At 39.4% G+C, this 22,284-nt stretch overlaps 1 protein-coding gene across 3 annotated transcripts in view; it reads right to left on the reverse strand.

Annotated features, from left to right (window-relative positions):
- LOC307168019 (NLR family CARD domain-containing protein 3-like) overlaps window positions 1-21,432 on the reverse strand; it is a gene marked incomplete at its 3' end in the record, with an annotated part of 34,640 nt that extends 13,208 nt beyond the window's left edge. Inside the window, exons 1-4 of one of the 3 annotated variants that reach the window (XM_079887502.1) lie at window positions 21,360-21,432; window positions 14,641-14,786; window positions 14,422-14,544; window positions 11,364-13,334 (exon numbers count right to left, since the gene is read on the reverse strand). In XM_079887502.1, coding sequence (XP_079743628.1) covers window positions 11,364-13,334; window positions 14,422-14,544; window positions 14,641-14,765 — 2,219 coding nt within the window. In that variant the 5' untranslated portion in view covers window positions 14,766-14,786; window positions 21,360-21,432. Of the gene's footprint in view, window positions 1-11,359; window positions 13,335-14,421; window positions 14,545-14,640; window positions 14,787-21,359 lie in introns of those variants that run through there. The other 2 variants (XM_079887503.1, XM_079887504.1) reach the window with 2 other exon arrangements.
- Window positions 21,433-22,284: the final 852 nt, after the last annotated feature.

Below are 22,284 nucleotides of genomic sequence, written 5' to 3' on the forward strand. Positions count from 1 at the left end.
AAAGTTGTAAAAAGGATAAAAAAATGAGCGAAACTGAAGTTGAGGACAGCGAAAATAATGCCGACCGTGAAGGCGACATCACTACATAACTCGAGACCGAAGACATTGTTGAAAAAAAAGGTAACACGACGTCAATTGTGTGGACGTGGTTTGGATATGGCAGACAGCTGACAAGCTGAGCCATATCGCATTAATTATCACAGGCGATCCGTGATAATTAATGCGATATGGCTCAGCTTGTCAGTTAACTACGTCTCTGTGTTGTAAATGCCGCTCCATCTGAAAGCAGGTGATGGCGATTTACTTCTAATCAAGGAACCGGCTTTACTGACGAGATGTGCCTATAAACAATGTCATGTGATATATCGCCCAGCCCTTGGTTTACTATGTTTACATATTTGTGCAATTTTGGCTCAGATTTCATTCTACTTATAAAACAATTCTAGAGATCTACCTTAATCTTTCAGGTAGTATTTGTGCCAGGGCCATGTTTACTCTTTTTGTACTTGAGATGTTCACTGTCCAGCCAAAGCAATTTGATGTTATAGTTGTCACAGCTGTTAGTTTATATACAATGTTTCAATAAGTAAAAGTTTGTATTATTGTATAAAGGGAGATGACTCATGTTTGCAATTACAAATGATGTGCACAACCTTTTATTTTTGCATTTTTCAATACCTCCAAATACGCTGCTCTCTTGACCAATAGAAAGATTCATACAATGTGGGAGTGTAATGTGAATCCTTTGGCTGCATGAAGACCTTAACAAAAATATTTTGTGCTCATTATTGAAAGGCATATTGTTTAATTTTTTATGTTATTAATCTTTATTCTAAAGTTTCAGTGAATATCTTGTTTCTTCAAGCTTCAGGATGTCCCTTACACTGGCAGAATCTGCAAAAACTACATATCGTGATAAGAATCGAGATCGATCAATATGGAAAAACATATCGTGATAAAAAAAAAATCCATATCGCCCAGCCCTATCAAAGACTGTCACTTTCGGCTCTGACCACACCCCCAGGTGAAGTCACAGGTCCATTATCCCCAGAGGCCCTGAGTCTCCAACTTCAACCCCTAGATGGGGTCAACTCACAGTAACATTATATGAGATACTGAATTATAACATACACAAAGTAATCCTATTTTAGCTCCTACAGTGTTCAAATTGAAAAGCCACAATTTAAAAACAGCATTTACTTTTCAAAATGCTCTCAGTCCACACTAGTGGTTTCCAAAAATTGTCTGTCTACACTAAATCATCTAAAAATGCTTAAACCCTTTTACAGCACCAATAAAACGACCAAAGTAGACCAAAGTGCTGTACAGATGAATATACAAAAACAGAACACAACAATACATAACTCATACAAAACATAAAATACAATATAAAACAAATTAAGAACAAAACATACGAAAAACAGCCAAACCATAAAAACAATAAAAAAATGTCAACCTCTGGTGTTAAAGTGTAAATTGCAGGTTAAATTTTTCACGAAGATAATGCAATGTGTTTATTAAACATAAAGATAAGAACCGACCACCATTGTTTTTTAGACCAAAATGCTGAATATAATATGAAAAGTTGGCACTTTTAACAGTGGTTTTAAGCACTCCCGCTACCTTCCACTAGACTGGGGCGTGACGTCATAAGAGGAACTCACTAGTAGAGTTACCGGCACAGTCAATAGTATGCTAGCAGCTATATTCGCCTTATTCACCTGTCAAAATGGTAAACCGTTGTGTTTGTGCGGGATGTACAAATTCTTCAAAAACAGGGCACAGGGTCCACAATTTCCCCAAGGACAAAAGGTTGATTCGTGCCTGGGTGAGGTTTGTGGCTACCAAGCGGGCGGATTTTACTGCTGCCTCTGTGACCAAGTCAGCCGTCAAATGCAGCGAGCACTTCACTGACGATGACTATGACCCTGGAGACATGCGTCGGCTTAACATGGGGTTTAAGTGCCGGGTTAAACTCATTTCCAATGCCATTCCCTCACGGCATTCCCATTCCTGCTCCTCTGCCTGTCCTGTCCGGATAAAGAAGCCTGTGAAGATTGGGTGTGTATCGTTCTCGGTACCCTTCATTCTTTTTTGCATGCTGCATGTTTTTGTTTTGTTTGTGTTCTGTGTGCTTGTAGTGGTTGTTTGTTGGTTGCGCCTTCTCCTTTTGTTCTGTAATTTTACTTGGTGGTGGGATCCTGTCACTGCAATTCTGCATGCCGTTTGCCATGGTCTGTCATTGTGTGCTGTTGCATGTTAGTGTTGCTTTGTCTTTTATTTGCTTGTAATTGTACCTGGTGGTGGGAGCTTTTAGTTGTTATTTTGTCATGGGTCACTTTGCATGTGTTTGTGCATGTGTGAGTCCCAGAACGCAACCATCTAATAAATGTTTCAAATTTTGTCTAAGCTTTGACTCTTCAGATCTATTCTGTTTGATAGGACCTCCAAAATCATATAGCAAGATACTGTACTAAATAGGGCTGCACGATATGAGGAAAATCTGCGATGTGCGATAACATTGTTTAATATTGCGATGACGATATGACTTGCGATAAATATTCAAATGTGAATGTTAGCTATACTGTTCCCATGTCTTAGTGATTTAATAGGTTCTTTGCGTGTTAGGTCAAACATTTATTACCAGCCTGGTTCAGATTACACGATTTTAGCGTGGTTTTGGCACGATCCGTTTGACGTAGGGTGTCGTGGGGATTCGTAAACGACAACGGGCGTCGGGACGCAAGATTCGATCGTTTCATCTCGTATGTGGGCGACAACGTACGACAACCTGCTTCACGACATCACGACAGAAAGACTAGCATGTTTAATTTTTTAACGGTCCTCCACGACAGGTTGAGTATGTGAGCGAGAGTGCGAGCAACAGTGAGTGAGTGAGTGAGTGAGTGAGCGAGGGACAGTGTGTGTGTGTGTGTGTGTGTGTGTGTGTGTGTGTGTGTGCGCGAATGAGCGAGTGTGTGTGTGTGCGAGTGAATGTTTGCGAGTGAATGTGTGCGTGTGACGGCACGCGATGACTGGTCGGAAAGCAACGTGTTGTCTGACATGTTTCTTGTCCGACACGACAAGATTTTAGGAGTCAAAATCGTGTAATCTGACACCGTGACTATCGTAACAAAAGACACAAAAATCTTGTAATCTGAACCAGGCATTATTCATTGTGTCAGGCTGTCTGTTGCGATGTGTTCATCACGCGAGTTCATATCACGATGACGATGAAAATTCGATGTATCGTTCAGCCTTAGTACTAAATGTATCACATTTTGTCTAACCTTTGAGTCTTTTCAGATTTAATCTGTTTCACAGGTATAATAACAATAACCAAATAATAATAAACAAATTTTATTGAAATTAAATCAATTTTGTTGTATGTTTTGTTGTATGTTTTGTTGTATGTTTTATTTGATAAAAAAATTATGGATAAAATAACTCCATTGTAAACATACTCGTGTGTGCTGACTTCAATGGGACCGTGATCCTGCCTGAAATGAGAATAAGCTATTCGCAAAACAAACGGGTTCAGGCACGTCAGATCAGCCGGTCGCAGGTCGAGCTGTTCCACTAAACAAAACGCGTTCATCTCACGACAGCACACACACTCTCCACTGCTGATAGCCCACACAAACACAGTGATGGGGGCATCGATCTCTCTTTTTCTTTTCTGACAATAAACATCGCTAATTAAATTGTGAGAAATTGATAAAGCATGGATTGAGGAAGGGTATTACATGACATTTGAGGCGTCGATGAGACTAGCGATTGATGCCTGTGCAGTGTGTGCATCTCTAACATTGCAGCTCTGATTTGGACTGACACCATGTAAGTAAATAATGTCTTCAGTCGTTGTCCCACCTTGCTATTCTACATGACGGCAAGATTTTGAAAAGACTGGCTTGTTCCCTTATATTATCCGGGTTAAATTTGCACCAGGCTAGCCTAGACTAGCTCTAACGTAGCTACTCACCAGGACACCTGGCCAACCCTCCACTTATTCTCCTCACACCAAGCATTTATAACTCTTTGAGTGCCATGGCTCCAGGCAATTTCCTCCCCTCTCTCACGCCTGACCGGTTAAAAATTGTAGGGCTGTGGTCCATAAAGAATTTGATGGTTTCCCACATCCTCAGTCGTTCTCCAAATAGAGAGGGAGAGAGGGAGAGAGGGAGAGAGGGAGAGAGGGGCGCGGGCGCGATCGAAAAGTCGCATGTGTTTAAAATCGCAAAGTGTTTACTTATATTTGTGTGTGTGTGTGTGTGTGTGTGTGTGAGGCGCAGATGTGATCGAACAGTGGAAACATAAAAACATACACCGTCATTTTGTTTATACAAGACATCATTCAAACTGCAAAGTGTTTAAGTTACTGTTAATTAAAATTTTAAGGAAAACAAATATATTAATCTGAAATGTAGCAAATTAATTTTCAATTCATTCAGGTACAATTACCAAACATATCTCAAGGTCTTTTTGTCTTTTGTACAAGTGCAGATTGGTCAAGTGTTCAGTAAATGTTTTTGTTGAGAAATCTTGTCTATCTTAAATAATTATTTGCGTTACATTTTATCTTTCAAATAGAGGTTAAAAACAAGCACATAATCGGCCAAATATCAGGCAAAATAAAACGGCAGCATTAATCGGCCATCGGCTGACCCGGATTTCAAAAGATCGGCATCGGCCTGAAAAAACCCATAATGGTCGACCTCTAATACGAGTACTTTAGCCAATAGTTCTAGGAACTGTGAAAAGGTTCCTCCGGTCGGAAAGCGGCTATAGTCACCAGAATCGGTAGCTAAATAGATATCGTTATAAACTTTAAAAAGAGCCGATTCTGTGCTGTGTAGAGATTTAAAACCGGACTGGAAAACTTTGAGGATATTGTGGTCTTTCAAAAAAGCGATTATTTGATTTCATCTTTTCAAGGATTTTTGAAAGAAAACGTAGTTTGGAGATAGACCTGAAATTTGCAAGATCTGCAGGATCAAGACCAGGTTTTTTAAGCAGAGGTTGCACTACTGCGTGTTTAAAAATTTCAAGGACCACACCTGAGGACAGACTGCTATTAACAACTGCAAGAACAGATGGTCCTACAGATGGTCCTCCTTAAAGAGTCGAGGAGGGATAGCATCATGTGGAGAACCTGAGGGCTTCAAATGACCAACAATCTCCTGTAACACACACAAAGTCACAGGCTCAAACTCATCAAAGACAGCAGAGCAGAGGACAGAGACTGAGGGGTCCCAGGCAGAAGGTGAAATTACAGCCCAAGTGGAAGTGACTTTATCAATAAAAAAGCTTAGAAAGTTTTCACAGACAGCCGGGGAGGCATCAACACAGACAAGTTGCGGAACATTAATAACTGAATCGATAGTTTTAAACAAAACACGAGGCTTATTACAGTTTAACAGAATCTCTCTCTGTAGGCAAGGGCGTGGTGAGCTCGTACCTGCTTACGTCACAGGGCACCACAACTTCAAAAAGGAAAATTCAACTGCAGTAGCCACCGTTCAACCTGAAGAGGGCAGCACTCAGGTGTTTTTACACCATATATAGTAGAATTAAAACACTTTATACCCAGTCAAGCCAAACATAAGAATACTTAAATGCTATAAAACGGGGCTAAATGCGCATTTGACTTTATTCTACTTTAAACCACTAGATAGCACAAAAATACAGCTCAGCACTTTTCCTAACAATCGCTTTTGATGATGCACATGCACTTGATCCTTGACTCGATTGCAACGCAAAGTTGATTCTGCACTAATTTGATCTAGCTATATATATATAGGGATGCAAATTAAGAATGAAAAAATATCAGTAAATAACAAACAAGCTAAAACAAAATAATTTAAAGTGAAACTGGGGTTGGGCTCACGTAGCCTTACTCTCTCATTCGAATCCAAATGTTTCCATATGCGCGATGTATTTGGATGTTAAATTATTATTTATTATAGGCTTCGTACTTCACTAGCTTTCAAATATCGACGGAAAAAATTATCCTCTTCACATGCGCAGAAATGTGGTTGGAAACCCCACAGTGGAGCGGTGCTCACGCTGAATGGCACAAATGCTATTACTGACTATTTAAGATTATGTAATTTCTTCTATGTTAGATTGACCATTTTATTTTGATAATGAACAGGCTGCGATGTCAAGTTTGCAATGCTGGAATATGTTGTGTGCGCGTGTAACGAGTGTTATATTTATTTATTAATTTCACTCAAAATCTCTCCCTTTGTTATTATCATTTGTTATATTTATATACTCATTTATTATTCTGGAATATATTATTCTTTTAATATTTAATTTAATTTATTATTTTAATGATTATTTCTTTTATTTGAGATGTCATGTTTCTATGGTTATATGGTTATTTTTCAGTATTGCTAAATATGGCGCGTGGCTCCTTTAATACTCATGTTTCGGTTCTGGTTGCTCTCCTTCAGTTCGCGAGAGATAATTGTGAGAGATGGCCACAGAGTCATGCTTGTTTTGATTCATTTGTCTTTTTATTCATGCAGAATAAAATCTGGCCAGAGTAATTTCTGTTACCCGGTCTCGTTCATCTACCCACACAACGTAAATATGGCGGCAAATCAATGCCAATAATCACCGAGCACACAACTGATGCTAGAGCGCGCGGTGAATGACTTCCGCGAGAGGATAACAGATCTACACGCGAAGAAACGGGAATTCGCGAGCTCATTCAAACCCTGCGCGCGCGCATGACATCATCTCAGCACGCAATACAAGCCCTCTCGCGCGCGCATGATCATTCCCCACGCGCTCGCGCTTTATCTGCTCTCGCCTGCTGCTTTTGCTCGCTCGAACAGTTTTATTTTTGGCAGTCGAGGGGCGGGACTTACTGTTTTAATAAACTCAAATGTCATTGGTTACTTTTCCCCTTTTCCAGAAGTCAGTTGCGATTGGACGCCTGTCCAATGACTCGTAATTCACTTGACTTGAGACATGAGACATCACTTCATTTGTTTTATTTATTGTGGTTTATTAATGTGTAATGTGATTTAATGCATTGTTAATATAGAATAGATTCTTACCAGATACTTTATTAACAGAAAGTCTTATTGCGTTGTGTTGTTAAGAGATATTTAGGCTACAGACTAATGATGCATTTCCATAGTTATTAGCATTGCAAATTGACCCAAATTTGTATAAATTTTTACATTTTATATTCATAACACTGTGATTTGTGTTATTGGCATTAAAATAACTAAAAGAAATTGGAGAAAAATGGGAATGTAAAGTCATACAGGTGAAACTCGAAATTTTTTAATATAAGTTCATGTGCAAAAGTTCATTTATTTCAGTAATTCAACTTACAAGGTGAAACTAATATATTATATAGACTCATTACATGCAAAGTGAGATATTTCAAGCCTTTATTTGTTATAATTTTGATGATTATGGCTTACAGCTTATGAAAACCTTTTCACAATATTCTAATTTTGAATTTGTTTCTAATTTTGAACTTTTGCACGATGTTCTAACTTTTCGAGTTTCACCTGTATTTGCTGTAGTTCACCACTACATTACCACTATACTCCCATTCACCACTATTTACGTTTACCCAACAAAAATTATATTGGTTCTGAGAACCTCAGAAATGTAAAACGTATCCATTAAATAGTTGCAAATATAACAAGGGCTTTGGATGAAAGATACATTACTTGTTTATATCAATATTCAAGAGTTGTTGTGTAAGCTTTTTGTTATCATCCTGTGTATTACTATTATGTCCATTTTGAGTGGTTTATTATATTTTCTATTAAATGTAAAAGGGATTCTGGCTTCTCAAGTTAAGATACAGTACACAGCATAAATGATTACACCCCTCTGAAACCCAACAAATTCAGAATTTTTTCTTTATCTAGGACATATTTTATTTTTTATTTTATTTTTTAAAGATATGTTATGTTCAGATGGGGTGTAAACATTTATACTGTGTACTGTACTTGCCTCATAGGGCTGGGCAAAAAAATCGATTTTTCGATTAATCGTTTTTTAAAATGTGGTCGATTCAAAATCGATTCTCAAACGCCGAGAATCGATTTTTTTCCATCTTTATTTATCTGTTACCCAATTATTAGTTTTCCTCCACTATTCAGGCTTGCAAACTCCATTTTATAGCTAATGCTGTGATTTTATGTTAGTTTGATCTAAATCATAAAATAACCTCAACTAATACTGCACGTTCATACTTTCTCTTATTAGGTTATTAGCTTACAAAAAGTTAGATGGTTAAGATCACTATATAATATTTTAATATCTAATTTACTGTGTTTAATAATTTGCTGGGTTTAATTTTGTTCCTCTATATTTTGTAGCAAATTCTGAAAAGGCATTTGTAAGCTAATTCATGCTGTGTACTGTATCTTAACTTGAGAAGCCAGAACCCCTTTTGCATTTAATAGAAAACATAATTAACCACTTATATTACCTAAAAATTTATAAAATATTTGGTCAATTTGCAATGCTAATAACCATGGAAATGCGTCATTAGTCTGTAGCCTAAATATCTCTTAACAACACAACGCAATAAGACTTTGTTAATAAAGTATCTGGTAAGAATCTATTCTATATTAACAATGCATTAAATCACATTACACATTAATAAACCACAATAAATAAAACAAATGAAGTGATGTCTCATGTCTCAAGTCAAGTGAATTACGAGTCATTGGACAGGCGTCCAATCGCAACTGACTTCTGGAAAAGGGGAAAAGTAACCAATGACATTTGAGTTTATTAAAACAGTAAGTCCCGCCCCTCGACTGCCAAAAATAAAACTGTTCGAGCGAGCAAAAGCAGCAGGCGAGAGCAGATAAAGCGCGAGCGCGTGGGGAATGATCATGCGCGCGCGCGAGGGCTTGTATTGCGTGCTGAGATGATGTCATGCGCGCGCGCAGGGTTTGAATGAGCTCGCGAGTTCCCGTTTCTTCGCGTGTAGATCTGTTATCCTGTCGCGGAAGTCATTCACCGCGCGCGCTAGCATCAGTTGTGTGCTCGATGATTATTGGCATTGATTTGCCGCCATACTACGTAAAGCTAAACGAAGACCGGTCACGCGTGAGGCGCCGGTGCGATCAACATAAAAACATACTCCGTCATTTTGGTCATACAGATAAGAGTAGGATTGTTCGAAACTGCTAAGTATTTACTTTTATTTGTGTACACTCACAATAAAACAGAACATTGTGCTTTTGCAAAATAAATAAAACAAACAGTATGTGCTTTCTGTCGCCTCGGTTTCCTTTCAGTCAACTTGTTTGTAGAGCCTCACAAAAATAACCCAAACTCAGCAGCAGACTGTCACACAGTTTCTTCTTTTGTGTTATTAGTCTGTTAATTATTTAGGTCAAATATATTTAGCATATTTATTCCTTTTATACTATGATTTTATGAAAACAATTTTTATTTTATTTTAAATGTAGGGTTTGAAGACCTGTGCTCTAGGGAACTGAGTTTGGCACCCCTAGTGTAAGTGAACCTCAAGGAATATATCAAAACAATGGGTCCCACTTTATATTAGGCCATCCTTAAAAATATTCTTGTTTGCCATAACCCGACCGACCCTGTCAATTTAGTACCATTAATGTAACACAATAACATGTTTTTTTCATAGGTATTACATTGCATGTTAATGCAATTAACTGTCATTTTGTGAATTCTAAAGTCAATTTAATTTATTTGTTTCCCTCTGAAAATCCACTTTAGTTGATATCTATTGGCTTCTTTCTTGATTCTCATTCGGGCGCACCATTGCAAGGCATGGGTTGAAGACCCAGTCAGTGACGTCACGATATGCAAATTAGTTTAAGTTTAAATTCATACCTATGTAATCACCATGACAATTTTTTTTTTCGTTGAATCTTAAAAAAATAAAATAATAGACCTACCTTTTAATTAATATGTACTTACATTGAAATGAATAATTTGATACAATGGACTTATTGTGTACATACACGTTTTTACATTGTACTATATATTTTGAAAATACCTGCATGTAATTACATTTGTAATTACACTGTTGACCCTTCCCTTACACCTTAACCCACCCTTAAACCTCACCTGTCCCTAACCTTACCTGTATCACACCTCAATTGCAGCAAAAGTGTTTTATAATACATCATCAACACAATAAGTACATTGTACTTAATATAAAGTGGGACCAAACAGTGTAAAAACTCCATGTCATGACTGCCACCTTCAGTGAGGCGGAATAAGGGACACCCATACACAAACCCTGTGAAAAATGTGTCAAGAGCTTGGAGCTGATTATTTCAACATGACACAACATGGGAAACGGGATCAAGTATGTGAACTTGCTACAGAAAACATTTTATATGATTATTTTACATTTGATTATTTTATTTATTTTTAAATATAGATAATAAAAACATTCTAAACCAGTAGCCACGTTTTTGACAATTTTGCATGGATGGGATGATTTTATTATTTATTATTTTATTTATTTACTACTTAAATTGTAACTTAAATTATTATTTCATTATTTGTCCCATTTTTATTTAAATAATTTCGCACTTTTTAAACTTTTTTAAAATGTCATAAATTGTGTATGACAGATAGAATCACCATTTATTATGCATAGATATGATTAATATTTATAAACGATAAATTAATAAATAAGATTAATTATAATATATGAATTAATCTGTCTAATAACATCTACAAATATAATTACCTGTCTATCAACTCTGACAATGTACGTAATATTATATTAAGAGATTATCCAAAAACAAAAAAACAATAGGCCTAACGTTATACCTTTAAAAGCACAGATTTGTCTGTCATGGCACAATGCTGTAAGTCAGAAGTCCACCGCGTGAACAAATGAAACTGTGCAGTTCGCCTTACGTTCATCATTAGTTACAGGACAGACCCACTGATACCTTTTTCCCATTCAGATATCTGGAGAGATGAGTGAGCTCAACATGTTTTATAAAACTGCGCATTACGCCTGTTTATGGCGCATGTTCTCGAAACTGTGGCTATGGGGAAAAAGATGCTAACATGCAATCACGTGCAACTGAGCTTCTCTACTATATCCCGTGAAATTGATTTCATTAATTACTATTAGTATTATTCACACTGAAAAATCCTTATTTGTTTATTTAACTATGTGGGTCTATGTAATATACGGGACAAATAGTGTCCTGTACTGGTTTGATACGGGACGCATCATTTTACCTTTAAATACGGGACGATTGCGTATTCTACGGGACGGGTGGCAACCCTAGTCATGACCCCTTTAAAGATGTAAGGTGCATTATTAAAAAGGATTCTTTAGCTATTAATGATTAAACACTCACAGAGCTTTTCTGCAGTTGATCACAGCTGGTACCAGTCTTCTTCTACCCTCATCTGATGTGTTGTATTTCATGGGGTTCAGCTCATCCAGCGCCTCCTCTGAGATCTGAAGCATATAGGAGATTGTAGAGCAGTGAGACGGAGAGAGTTTCTTCTCTGAGGGTTTGTCTGATTTCACAAACTCCTGAATCTCTCTGGACAGAGTCTGATCTCTCACTTCCAGCAGACAGAGGAACAGATTGATGGATTGATCAGCTGAGAGAGGATTAATATTCTGCTCCTCTTTGATCTTCTGTTGAATGTACTGTGTGATTCTCCTGATGGTCAGTAAGCTGTTCTCTGTGTGTGTCAGTAGATCCTGTAAGAGTCTCTGATTGGACTCCAGTGAGATGCCCAGCAGGAACCGCAGGAACAGATCCAGCCGTCCATTCTCACTCTTGAGGGCTTTATCTACTGCTGATGTTAGTAGACCATACAGAGAGTCAGATCTGGAAAAATTGAATTCATGCAGTGGTTCCTTGTTCTTCATTAAATAACAGTAAAACACATAGAAAGCAGCGAGAAACTCCTGAACGCTCAGATGAATAAAGCTGTAGACTTTCCTCTGATGAATCACAGATTCCTCCTTAAAGATCTCAGTGCAAATCCCAGAATGCACTGAGGCGTCAGTGACGTCTATGCCGCTCTCTCTCAGGTCCTCCTCATAGAACATCACATTGCCCTTCATCAGCTGATGGAAAGCCACTTTAGCAAGTTTCCCAATCAATTCTCTGTTTGACCACAAGAGTTTCTCTGGATCTCTCTCTTCATACTTCTGATTCCTCATGTTGATCTGAATCAGCAGGAACTGGATGTACATTTCAGTCAGAGTTTGAGGGATTTCTGCACTCAGATCTTCTTCCAGGAGCTTCTGAAGCACAGTGGAGGAGATCCAGCAGAAGACAGGTATGTGGCACATGATGTGGAGGCTTCTTGCTCTTCTGATGTGTGAGATGATTCTGCTGGCTTGATGCTCGTCACTGATTCTCTTCCTGAAATATTCTTCCTTCTGAGGCTCATTGAATCCCTGAATCTCTGTCAGGCGGTGGATGTATTTGGAGGGGATCTGATTGGCTGCTGCTGGTCTGGAGGTGATCCAGATGAGAGCCGAGGGAAGCAGATCTCCTTTCATGAGCTTTGACATCAACACACCCACTGATGAAGTCTCAAACACACCCACTGATGAAGTCTCAGTCACAGAAACTTTCTCATCATCTGAAACAAGCAGCTTTATATTTAAGAGCTTCGACATCACATCAGAAACTTTCTTTGACATCAACACACCCACTGATGAAGTCTCAGTCACATCAGAAACTTCCTGAGCGTCTGAAAACATCAGTGTGATTCTGCTTTCATCCAGACCATCAAAGATGAACACAACTTTACACTCCTCATAAATCTCTGAGTCCAGATCTTGAAGTTCAGGATGAAAGTCCAGCAGAAGTCTGTGAAGACTGTACTGATGATCTCGGATCAAGTTCAGCTCTCGAAATGGAAGCACAAACATGAAATCTACATCCTGATTGGCTTTTCCCTCGGCCCAGTCCAGAATGAACTTCTGCACAGAGACGGTTTTCCCGATTCCAGCGATGCCTTTAGTAAGAACAGTCTTGATCTGCTCTTTCTCCTGGCGTCCTGGTTCAGGAGAGGCTTTAAAGATGTCATTGCAGTAGACTGGAGTGTCTTGTGAGTGTTGTGTTCTGGCTGTTTTCTCCATCTGTAAAACCTCATGTTCTTCATTCACTCCTTCTCTCTCTCCCTCTATGATGTAGAGCTGTGTGTAGATCCTGTTCAGGAGGGTTTCATTCCCTTGGAGTTTCAGTCCCTCAAATAATCTCTCATACTTGTTCTTCATGCTGGCTTTGTGTCGGTCTTTGACTCTCTGTAGTTTATGAAGACTGAAGACTGAGGCGGATCGGTCTCTATTTATTCTGCTGAAACAACAAAAACAACAACAACAACAAACAGATTAAAAAAATGATATTAAGGATTTAAATGTATAAATAAAATCTAGATATAAACCATATAGTAAAATAATATATATGTCAATCTTGTAAGACATTAATTATACAGAAAAAATTAATTTAAATTTCAGTTTAACATTAAAGTAAACATTCAAAATGTTAATAAAAAAAGGTAAAGTCCAAGTTAATTTCCTATCACTGAACTTTTGTCCATAGATTTGAGGTAAAAAAAAAAAAAAAAAAACCATCTCTGCATTTAGTGTGTTTTTGAATCCCATAGAGCAGATAAATGACCATCCTAGGTGTTTATGACTTTCTTCTTTCAGACGAATACAATCAGAGTTATAAGAAAACATATCCAGGCTCTTTCAAGCTTTATAATGGCAGTGAATTGCCACGTTTTGGGTTTGTTCATGTCATGTTTCCATGTCTGTCATGTGATCCTGCCATGTGTCTTGTCATTGGTTAATTGTCTGATCATTGTTCACAGGTGTCCCTTGTCTTGTCATTAGTCTGTGTATTTAAGCCCTCATGTTTGCCATGTGTCTTTGTCAAGTATTGTTTCCTGTAACCACTGTTTGTGAGTTCTGTTCATGATCATGTCTTGTTTTGAATTTTTATGCCACGTCATGTTTTTGTTTCATGTTTGGTTTTGTTTATAATAAACTGCACTTGGGTTCTCATCTCTCAACTTGCCTCCAGTGGATCATTTGAGATTTTGAAGATCAAAAACAATGCATCCATCCATCATAAAAGTGCTCCACACGACTCCAGACGTTAATAAAGGTTTTCTGAAGCAAAGCATTATTTTTTGTAAGAAATTATCCATATTTAAAACTTTATAAAATATAATAACTAGCTTTCTGCAAATGGCCATATGCGTCGAGTACAGTGGAAAAGAGACCTCTTTATGATGAATGGATGTACAATTCACTGGCACTTCGTCTGAAAGAAGAATGTCATATACACCTAGGATGGCTTTAGGGTGAGTAAATAATGGGATCATTTTCAGTTTTTTGGGTGAACTATCCCTTTAAATCCCCCACTACATGTTTACCCTCGCCTGGGGTCAGAGGTCACTGCTTTATCACTGAATTTAGGAGGCTGAGGCATTGATCTGTTACTCTTCAGAGACACACAGCTGGGTTCTGCAGATGAATCTCTCCGTCTCCAGAAGATCCTGAGAAACACACAGAAATAATTCTTCCTTTAGTTCTGTCAGCTGTTTAGTTTATTATGATAAGTCTGTTGTCTCTAATACTGGATTATATCTCACCTGGGGTCAGAGGTCACTGCTTCATCACTGAATTTAGGAGGCTGAGGCATTGATCTGTTACTCTTCAGAGACACACTGCTGGGTTCTGCAGATGTAGATCTCTCTCTGTTCCCTCTGTTCTCCATAATGACAAACTGACTTCAGACCTGCACATGGAAAAATAAAGAACAAATCATATATAATATTGTAACCCCGTCTAAATTGGTCCTATGGCAGTTTCCGATAGAACGGCTGAAGGTCTCTGCGCGTTACTGTCTTTTCCGCGTGGCAAAGTAATCTAGTTCCAATTCAACTGGACTCCATTCTGACTCCATTTTATCACAACCTTGAATTTAGGTTAAAATGCCAATAATGGTAATTTATATAATAGTTCAGCAGCACATTTGATTATTCTTTTTAACTCTTTACTTATATTTTACCCATTCATATTAGGCAAGGCAAGTTTATTTATGTAGCACATTTCATACACAATGGCAATTTAAAGTGCTTTACATAGAAGAAATTTAAATAATAAAAAGAAATAAGAATAATTAAAACAGTTTAGAAAAATAAAATAAAATAAAATACAGTACAAACAGTCGGACGAACATTGGCACAGTGCTCATTCAGTAAATAAATAGCTAAACAGATGTGTTTTGAGTCTGGATTTAAATGTGACTACTGTAGGAGCACGTCTGATCTCCTCTGGAAGCTGGTTCCAGCATAATAGCTAAAAGCGGACTCGCCATGCTTAGAGTGAACCCTTGGTGTTTCTAGCTGATATGATCCTAGTGATCTGAGTGATCTGTTGGGTTTATATTGAGAGGACTGGTGTGATGTGTTCATATGTTCTGGTTCTGCTCAGCGTTCTGTATGAGCTGCAACTGTCTTATGGTCTTTTTGGGAAGGCCAGTGAGGAGTCCATTACAATAATCCACCCTGCTGGTGATGAAAGCATGCACAAGTTTCTCTAAGTCTTGTCTGGAAACAAAGCATCTAATTCTTGCAATGTTTTTATATTAGTAATTTTTTATAACCGGAGTTTTTCCTCCTGCGTTTTAAAAAAAAATCCCGTCCACACATGCTCGGTTTAAAAGAAATCTCCGCCTACATGAAAAGACAAAAACACGCTATCAGGTGCTGTCAAGAGCACGCCACACCAGCAGGCGGCGATCGTAAAGCCACGTTGGCCAATCAGAAGCCTGAATGAGAAGCAAAAACCCCGGTTTTACTGTCTACACGACAACACTGCCACCGGCGTTTCTGAAAATCCTCACCCTGGCAGGGGTTTTCAAAAATGTTCGGTTTCAGTGACCTGATACTGCGTTTCCGTGTGGACGAACGGCCGAACCGCGTAAAAAAAGTCACGGTTATAAATAGGCCTATTATATTATTATAATATTATTAAATATTATTAATACCCGTGTCAGTGTGGACAAGGCCTCAAACTCGCCAGCTTCGGTCACTAAACAGAGATAATTGGCTATATACCTGAGATGGAAAGATACTTTTGCACAGACCCTGTGATTTTGAATACAATTGAATTTAAAGTAACGTTTACTTCAGTAGAGGAATGGCCACTACTACAGATATAAATCGACCAACAATACTTCTCTTATAATAGCTTTGGATTGGCCATGCTGTGGTTTCCCACATACACTTTTCTAAAGTAACATTAAATTAAAACAGAGGTAAGACACACCCAAATTTAGATTGGTCAAGCAGCATTTGCTGTCCTAAATGGAAATTCACTTCTTCTCTTTGCGAACCAAGTACACTTGAATTAGTGCAAAAATTTGTCGTCACTAATCTGATGCAGATTTTGCGGTAACATACGAATCCGTTTAATCTACCTGGGAAAACAATTTCAGAGCAAGTCAGAATAAAATCAAATGTTTACAATTCGTTAGCCTCATAGCATAATTGCCTAAGTCATTTTTTGGCCAAATTGAGATATCTGCCTAACTTTACTGTCAAACCAATGCTGCATCATCCTGCCTTTCTGCCTATGTTCTTAGCCAATCACAACACTTATTAGAATCCAAAAACACTATCTGCCTTAGTCATCTCTTTGACTTAGGCAGTTTTGATACAAACAAAATGGCAGAAAACATGGGAAGACAGATGTCCAGAAGTGATGTTAGCTCTTCTGTTTGATTCGTTTTCATCTGGTAAGAGTTCATATTTCTTCAATTGTCTAGATACTAAATGTAATTTCAGTTAATGAAAGGGATTATAAACTGTATTTTAACTTGAAATCACATTTTTTGCAAGAAGATATGATGAAGTAGCTAGCCAACACTAGCAAAATATTACCTCATTTCTGGTCAGAACAAATCTTTACACTTAAGAAACGTCACCATAAAAAGACATTTAGGCAATTTTAGGCAAGTGAAGTAATTAAGCATTTACTTTTTATTTTAAGTGCAAATAGATTTTTTTTAGAAATTAGACATTTTGACTAGACATAAGTATTTGGTAAGATTTAGATTTTTTTGCAGTGAACCTATGAATGTAACATGATTTACTGTGTTAAAATACTCAACAGCATTTTCTGCTTTATTGTCAGGAAATAAAGATGATACCCTTGTAGTGGAGTTAGAGGATTTAGATAAGAGTAGACCTAAGAAAGAAGGTCATGACGTGGACATGGGGCAACAGATAGAAGAGGAAACAGCCAGTAAAGCCTCCAGAGCTGAATCAGATCCTGATTTAGTGAAATCGATGACACTGTCTTGTCTAGGCACAGAGGCGTGGCCGGTAGTGAGAGGCGCAGAGGCGACAGGGCGAGGACTCCGGGTACGTCCTCCGGATTCTGGCGAGACTGACAGGTCCTCTTCCTCCTAAGTCGGCGAAGGGGCATTGTAGGAAGCAGTGACTTGACTGGCTCTGGATCAGCCGCGCAGGCGACTGGCTCTGGATCAGCCGCGCAGGCGACTGGCTCTGGATCAGCCGCGCAGGCGTCAGGCTCTGGATCAGCCGCGCAGGCGTCTGGCTCTGGATCAGCCGCGCAGGCGTCTGGCTCTGGATCAGCCGCGCAGGCGTCTGGCTCTGGATCAGCCGCGCAGGCGTCTGGCTCTGGATCAGCCGCGCAGGCGTCTGGCTCTGGATCAGCCGCGCAGGCGTCTGGCACTGGATCGGCTCTGGATCAGCCGCGCAGGCGTCTGGCTCTGGATCAGCCGCGCAGGCGTCTGGCTCTGGATCAGCCGCGCAGGCGTCTGGCTCTGGATCAGCCGCGCAGGCGTCTGGCTCTGGATCAGCCGCGCAGGCGTCTGGCTCTGGATCAGCCGCGCAGGCGTCTGGCTCTGGATCGGCTCTGGATCAGCCGCGCAGGCGTCTGGCTCTGGATCAGCCACGCAGGCGTCTGGCTCTGGATCGGCTCTGGATCAGCCGCGCAGGCGTCTGGCTCTGGATCAGCCGCGCAGGCGTCTGGCTCTGGATCAGCCGCGCACGCAGGCGTCTGGCCTGGCTCTGGATCAGCCGCGCAGGCGTCAGGCTCTGGATCAGCCGCGCAGGCGTCTGGCTCTGGATCAGCCGCGCACGCAGGCGTCTGGCCTGGCTCTGGATCAGCCGCGCAGGCGTCAGGCTCTGGATCAGCCGCGCAGGCGTCTGGCTCTGGATCAGCCGCGCAGGCGTCTGGCTCTGGATCAGCCGCGCAGGCGCCAGGCTCTGGATCAGCCGCGCAGGCGTCAGGCTCTGGATCAGCCGCGCAGGCGTCTGGCTCTGGATCAGCCGCTCAGGCGTCTGGCTCTGGATCAGCCGCGCAGGCGTCTGGTCTGGCTCTGGATCAGCCGCGCAGGCGTCTGGTCTGGCTCTGGATCAGCCGCGCAGGCGTCTGGTCTGGCTCTGGATCAGCCGCGCAGGCGTCTGGTCTGGCTCTGGATCAGCCGCGCAGGCGTCTGGTCTGGCTCTGGATCAGCCGCGCAGGCGTCTGGCTCTGGATCAGCCGCGCAGGCGTCAGGCTCTGGATCAGCTGCGCAGGCGTCAGGCTCTGGATCAGCCGCGCAGGCGACTGGCTCTGGATCAGCTGCGCAGGCGTCAGGCTCTGGATCAGCCGCGCAGGCGACTGGCTCTGGATCAGTTGGGCCGATGAGAGGAGGGATAGTAGACGAGGAATTTTTCCACATTCTCCTCCAAAGACAACTTCCCTTACTCTGTTTAGTTTTTTAGGTTGGGGCGTTTTTTAGTTAACAAAGACTCAAAGAAAACACATGGCTAAAATACACTGGGGAAACACATCCGGCAGATAAGACACAGCTGGGGCAAAATTAACGAGCTAATAAATGGGGTGATTAACAGGGCACAGGTGAGACAGATTAACTAATGGAACAGACAAGGGAAAACTAAATCAGAACTAAACTCAAACAGAGACGTGACAGCACCTGAGTGGAACTTCGATTAAGGGTGGAAAAGGAAAACAGTGGTTAAGGTTATACATTAAGAAACAACTTGGTTAAGGTTGGCAATTTACACATCTTGGTTATATTTAGGAAAGTAAAACAACTTTTGTTATGTTATGTTTGTATTTATATGTAAGAGAAAAATGCCTAAGTCATGGCATTTTCTGCCTAAGTCACTTTTATTTGTTAGGCAATTGATGATGGGTCTTTTTCTTTTTGCATACTTGTTCACACATCTGGTTGAATGTACTGTTATAATATCAATAAAAAATAACAATGTGATTTCTAAAAATTTAGTTTTTTCTTGTTTTCCAAAAACATTGAAATATGACTTAGGCAATTATGCTATGAGGCTAACGAATTTTATTATGTCAGAACATCAAAATGCTCAGAAATAAAGAGCAAAATATGTAGGCTAAACCCGACATAAACCTGAGACATTTCAAATGATACCAAACATGTGTAATACTGTATGATAATTATTCACATTAAACCATATAGGCCTAGATTTGTGGGTGAACTTCAGGTGATCTCAACATGAGAGAGAGAAGGAACCCCCGCTGAAATGGGGGGTCAAGGGAAAGAGATTTAGATTAGGATGATTCTGACTTGCGTCGCAAATGGTGATGGCTAATGGCTGAATAGCTAACTTCACAAGAGAGAAATGTTATTTCCTTTGTTTTCTCAGAGTTGCCCTCTCTTCCAGTTTTTCCAGTCTTACAATATTTAGACTATTTTATTAAAGTAGTACAGTAATAACATACTACAATGACATTCTAGAGATTTAGAGTACAACTGTGTAGTAGCAGCAGTTTGTGGAGGAGAGGATCCTTTTCTTCTGAAGTCTATAAAGTACTGGTTTACTGTGGAAGAACTGGTCTGACTGCACAAAGCCCAGATCTGGACCTCTGAGATGAACTGGATCAGTGATTCAGAGCCCAATCTTCACACAGGTCTTCAACAGATCACTGGAGCAGTGTGAAGTTCCCTGCTGTTTCAAACGCTCTACTATCATCCTGGGCTCCAGAAAACACACTGGACTTCAGAGGCTCCTGTCACTCTCACATCTGTGGCCATGACGTCATTTGAAGGACTGGTGAAAGACCTTTCTTTATTTGCTCTAAGTATTGAAATTATGCAAGGGCAATTCCACTTTTAAGTTGTCCATTTAGGTCTGCAATATACTGTATTAAAGGAGAACTCCGGTCAATTTTAACATTGAGCTCATTTTTTTGTACATTTGGAGTGCTGTCAGTACAGAGAACAACGGCAGAAATCGGTGTTGCCTACACCATGTTATCCTCTTTTTAAAATTTGCACCCTGTTGACTTCAATGGGGCAAGTACTAAACCTGCTTTTAGCCTCTTAACATCCTTCATGTGTCATTACAAGTGCACAGGTCATGTGAGTGATTCCTTCAGAGTGAACACGGGTGAATCTGACTGCAGTAGATGTGAAAGATATGGATTTAGCCATAGATATGGATTAGATATGGATTAATATTTATTTAGCCAGCGCTCATACCTGTATTTACATCCTGTTTTCGGTCAAAGTCCATAGTAATCGATTGTCGAGTTCACGCGCGTGATCATAGGTACTAAACCAATGCGCGTGAACTCTGCAATCGACTACTGTGGACTTCCACTGAAAACAGGATGTAAATACAGGTATGTGCGCTGGCTGAATTAACATCATTTTTATTCATATCTTTCACATCTACTGCAGTCAGACTCACTCGTGTTCACTCTGAAGGAATCACTCACATTGGCTGTGCACTTGTAATGACACATCAAGGATGTTAAGAGGCTAAAAGCAGGTTTAAAACTTGCCCCATTGAAGTCAACAGGGTGCAGATTTTAAAAAGAGGATAACACGGTGTAGGCAACACCGATTTCTGTCGTTGTTCTCTGTACTGACAGCACTCCAAATTTACAAAAAAAATGAGCTCAATGTTAAAATTGACCGGAGTTCTCCTTTAATGTGCTGTATCAGAAATTGTAAGAAAATTGCCTTGTTTTGCATATCAACAGTGCATATCCAATAATCACAATAATCTTTGTGCTTTGTTAGTTTTAATATGAAAATATTAATATGAAATAAAAAAACGTATGGTTATTTTGAATGAATATGTCATGTCGACATAAACTAATCTTTGTACTGATAGTTTTGTAAGACTGCCGAGTGCCGACTCTGTAGAAGCAGCAAGGGAAAACGAGTGAATATCGAAAGAACAACCAAAAAAAACATGCCAACAAACGAGTAAAAGATACACGGATCTAACGACGCAAGTGTGATAATATGTAGGCTACACATAAAATCAGAAGCAAGCAAATCACTGACCGTAAAGTGTGACATTTGTGAGAGTCTCCGAAATGGCGTCTTCTCATCCATGTATTTTTAACTTGTTTTTGTCAATCTGTTTCCTGAAGGAGAGTCGTAATACCTGTTCTACCTGTCCTGATCACCTGACCCGGTTACATGAACACCTGAGGCGGAGTGACTGAAGAGTTTCTACATGGAGAGAGACTGTATTTTGCAGCACAGCGAGTTAATGCATTGTTAGAATAGATTCTTACCAGATACTTTATTAACAGAAAGTCTTATTGCATTGTGTTGTTAAGAGATATTTAGGCTACAGACTAATGACGCATTTCCATGGTTATTAGCATTGCAAATTGACCCAAATTTGTATACATTTTTACATTTTATATTTATAACACTGTGATTTGTGTTATTGGCATTAAAATATCTAAAAGAAATTGGAGAAAAATGGGAATGTAAAGTCATACAGGTGAAACTCGAAAAATTAGAATAAGTTCATGTGCAAAAGTTCATTTATTTCAGTAATTCAACTTACAAGGTGAAACTAATATATTATATAGACTCATTACATGCAAAGTGAGATATTTCAAGCCTTTATTTGTTATAATTTTGATGATTATGGCTTACAGCTTGTGAAAACCTTTTCACAATATTCTAATTTTGAATTTGTTTCTAATTTTGAACTTTTGCACGATGTTCTAACTTTTCAAGTTTCACCTGTATTTGCTGTGTAGTTCACCACTACATTACCACTATACTCCCATTCACCACTATTTACGTTTACCCAACCAAAATTATATTGGTTCTGAGAACCTCAGAAATGTCAAAAACCTCAAAAACCCAACAAATTCAGATTTTTTTCTTTATCTAGGACATTTTTTTTTTTAAAGATATATATATATATATATATATATATATATATATATATATATATGTTTTTTTT

The sequence above is a fragment of the Squalius cephalus genome (assembly GCF_949319135.1).
Source record: "Squalius cephalus genome assembly, chromosome: 12".
NCBI lineage: Eukaryota > Metazoa > Chordata > Actinopteri > Cypriniformes > Leuciscidae > Squalius > Squalius cephalus.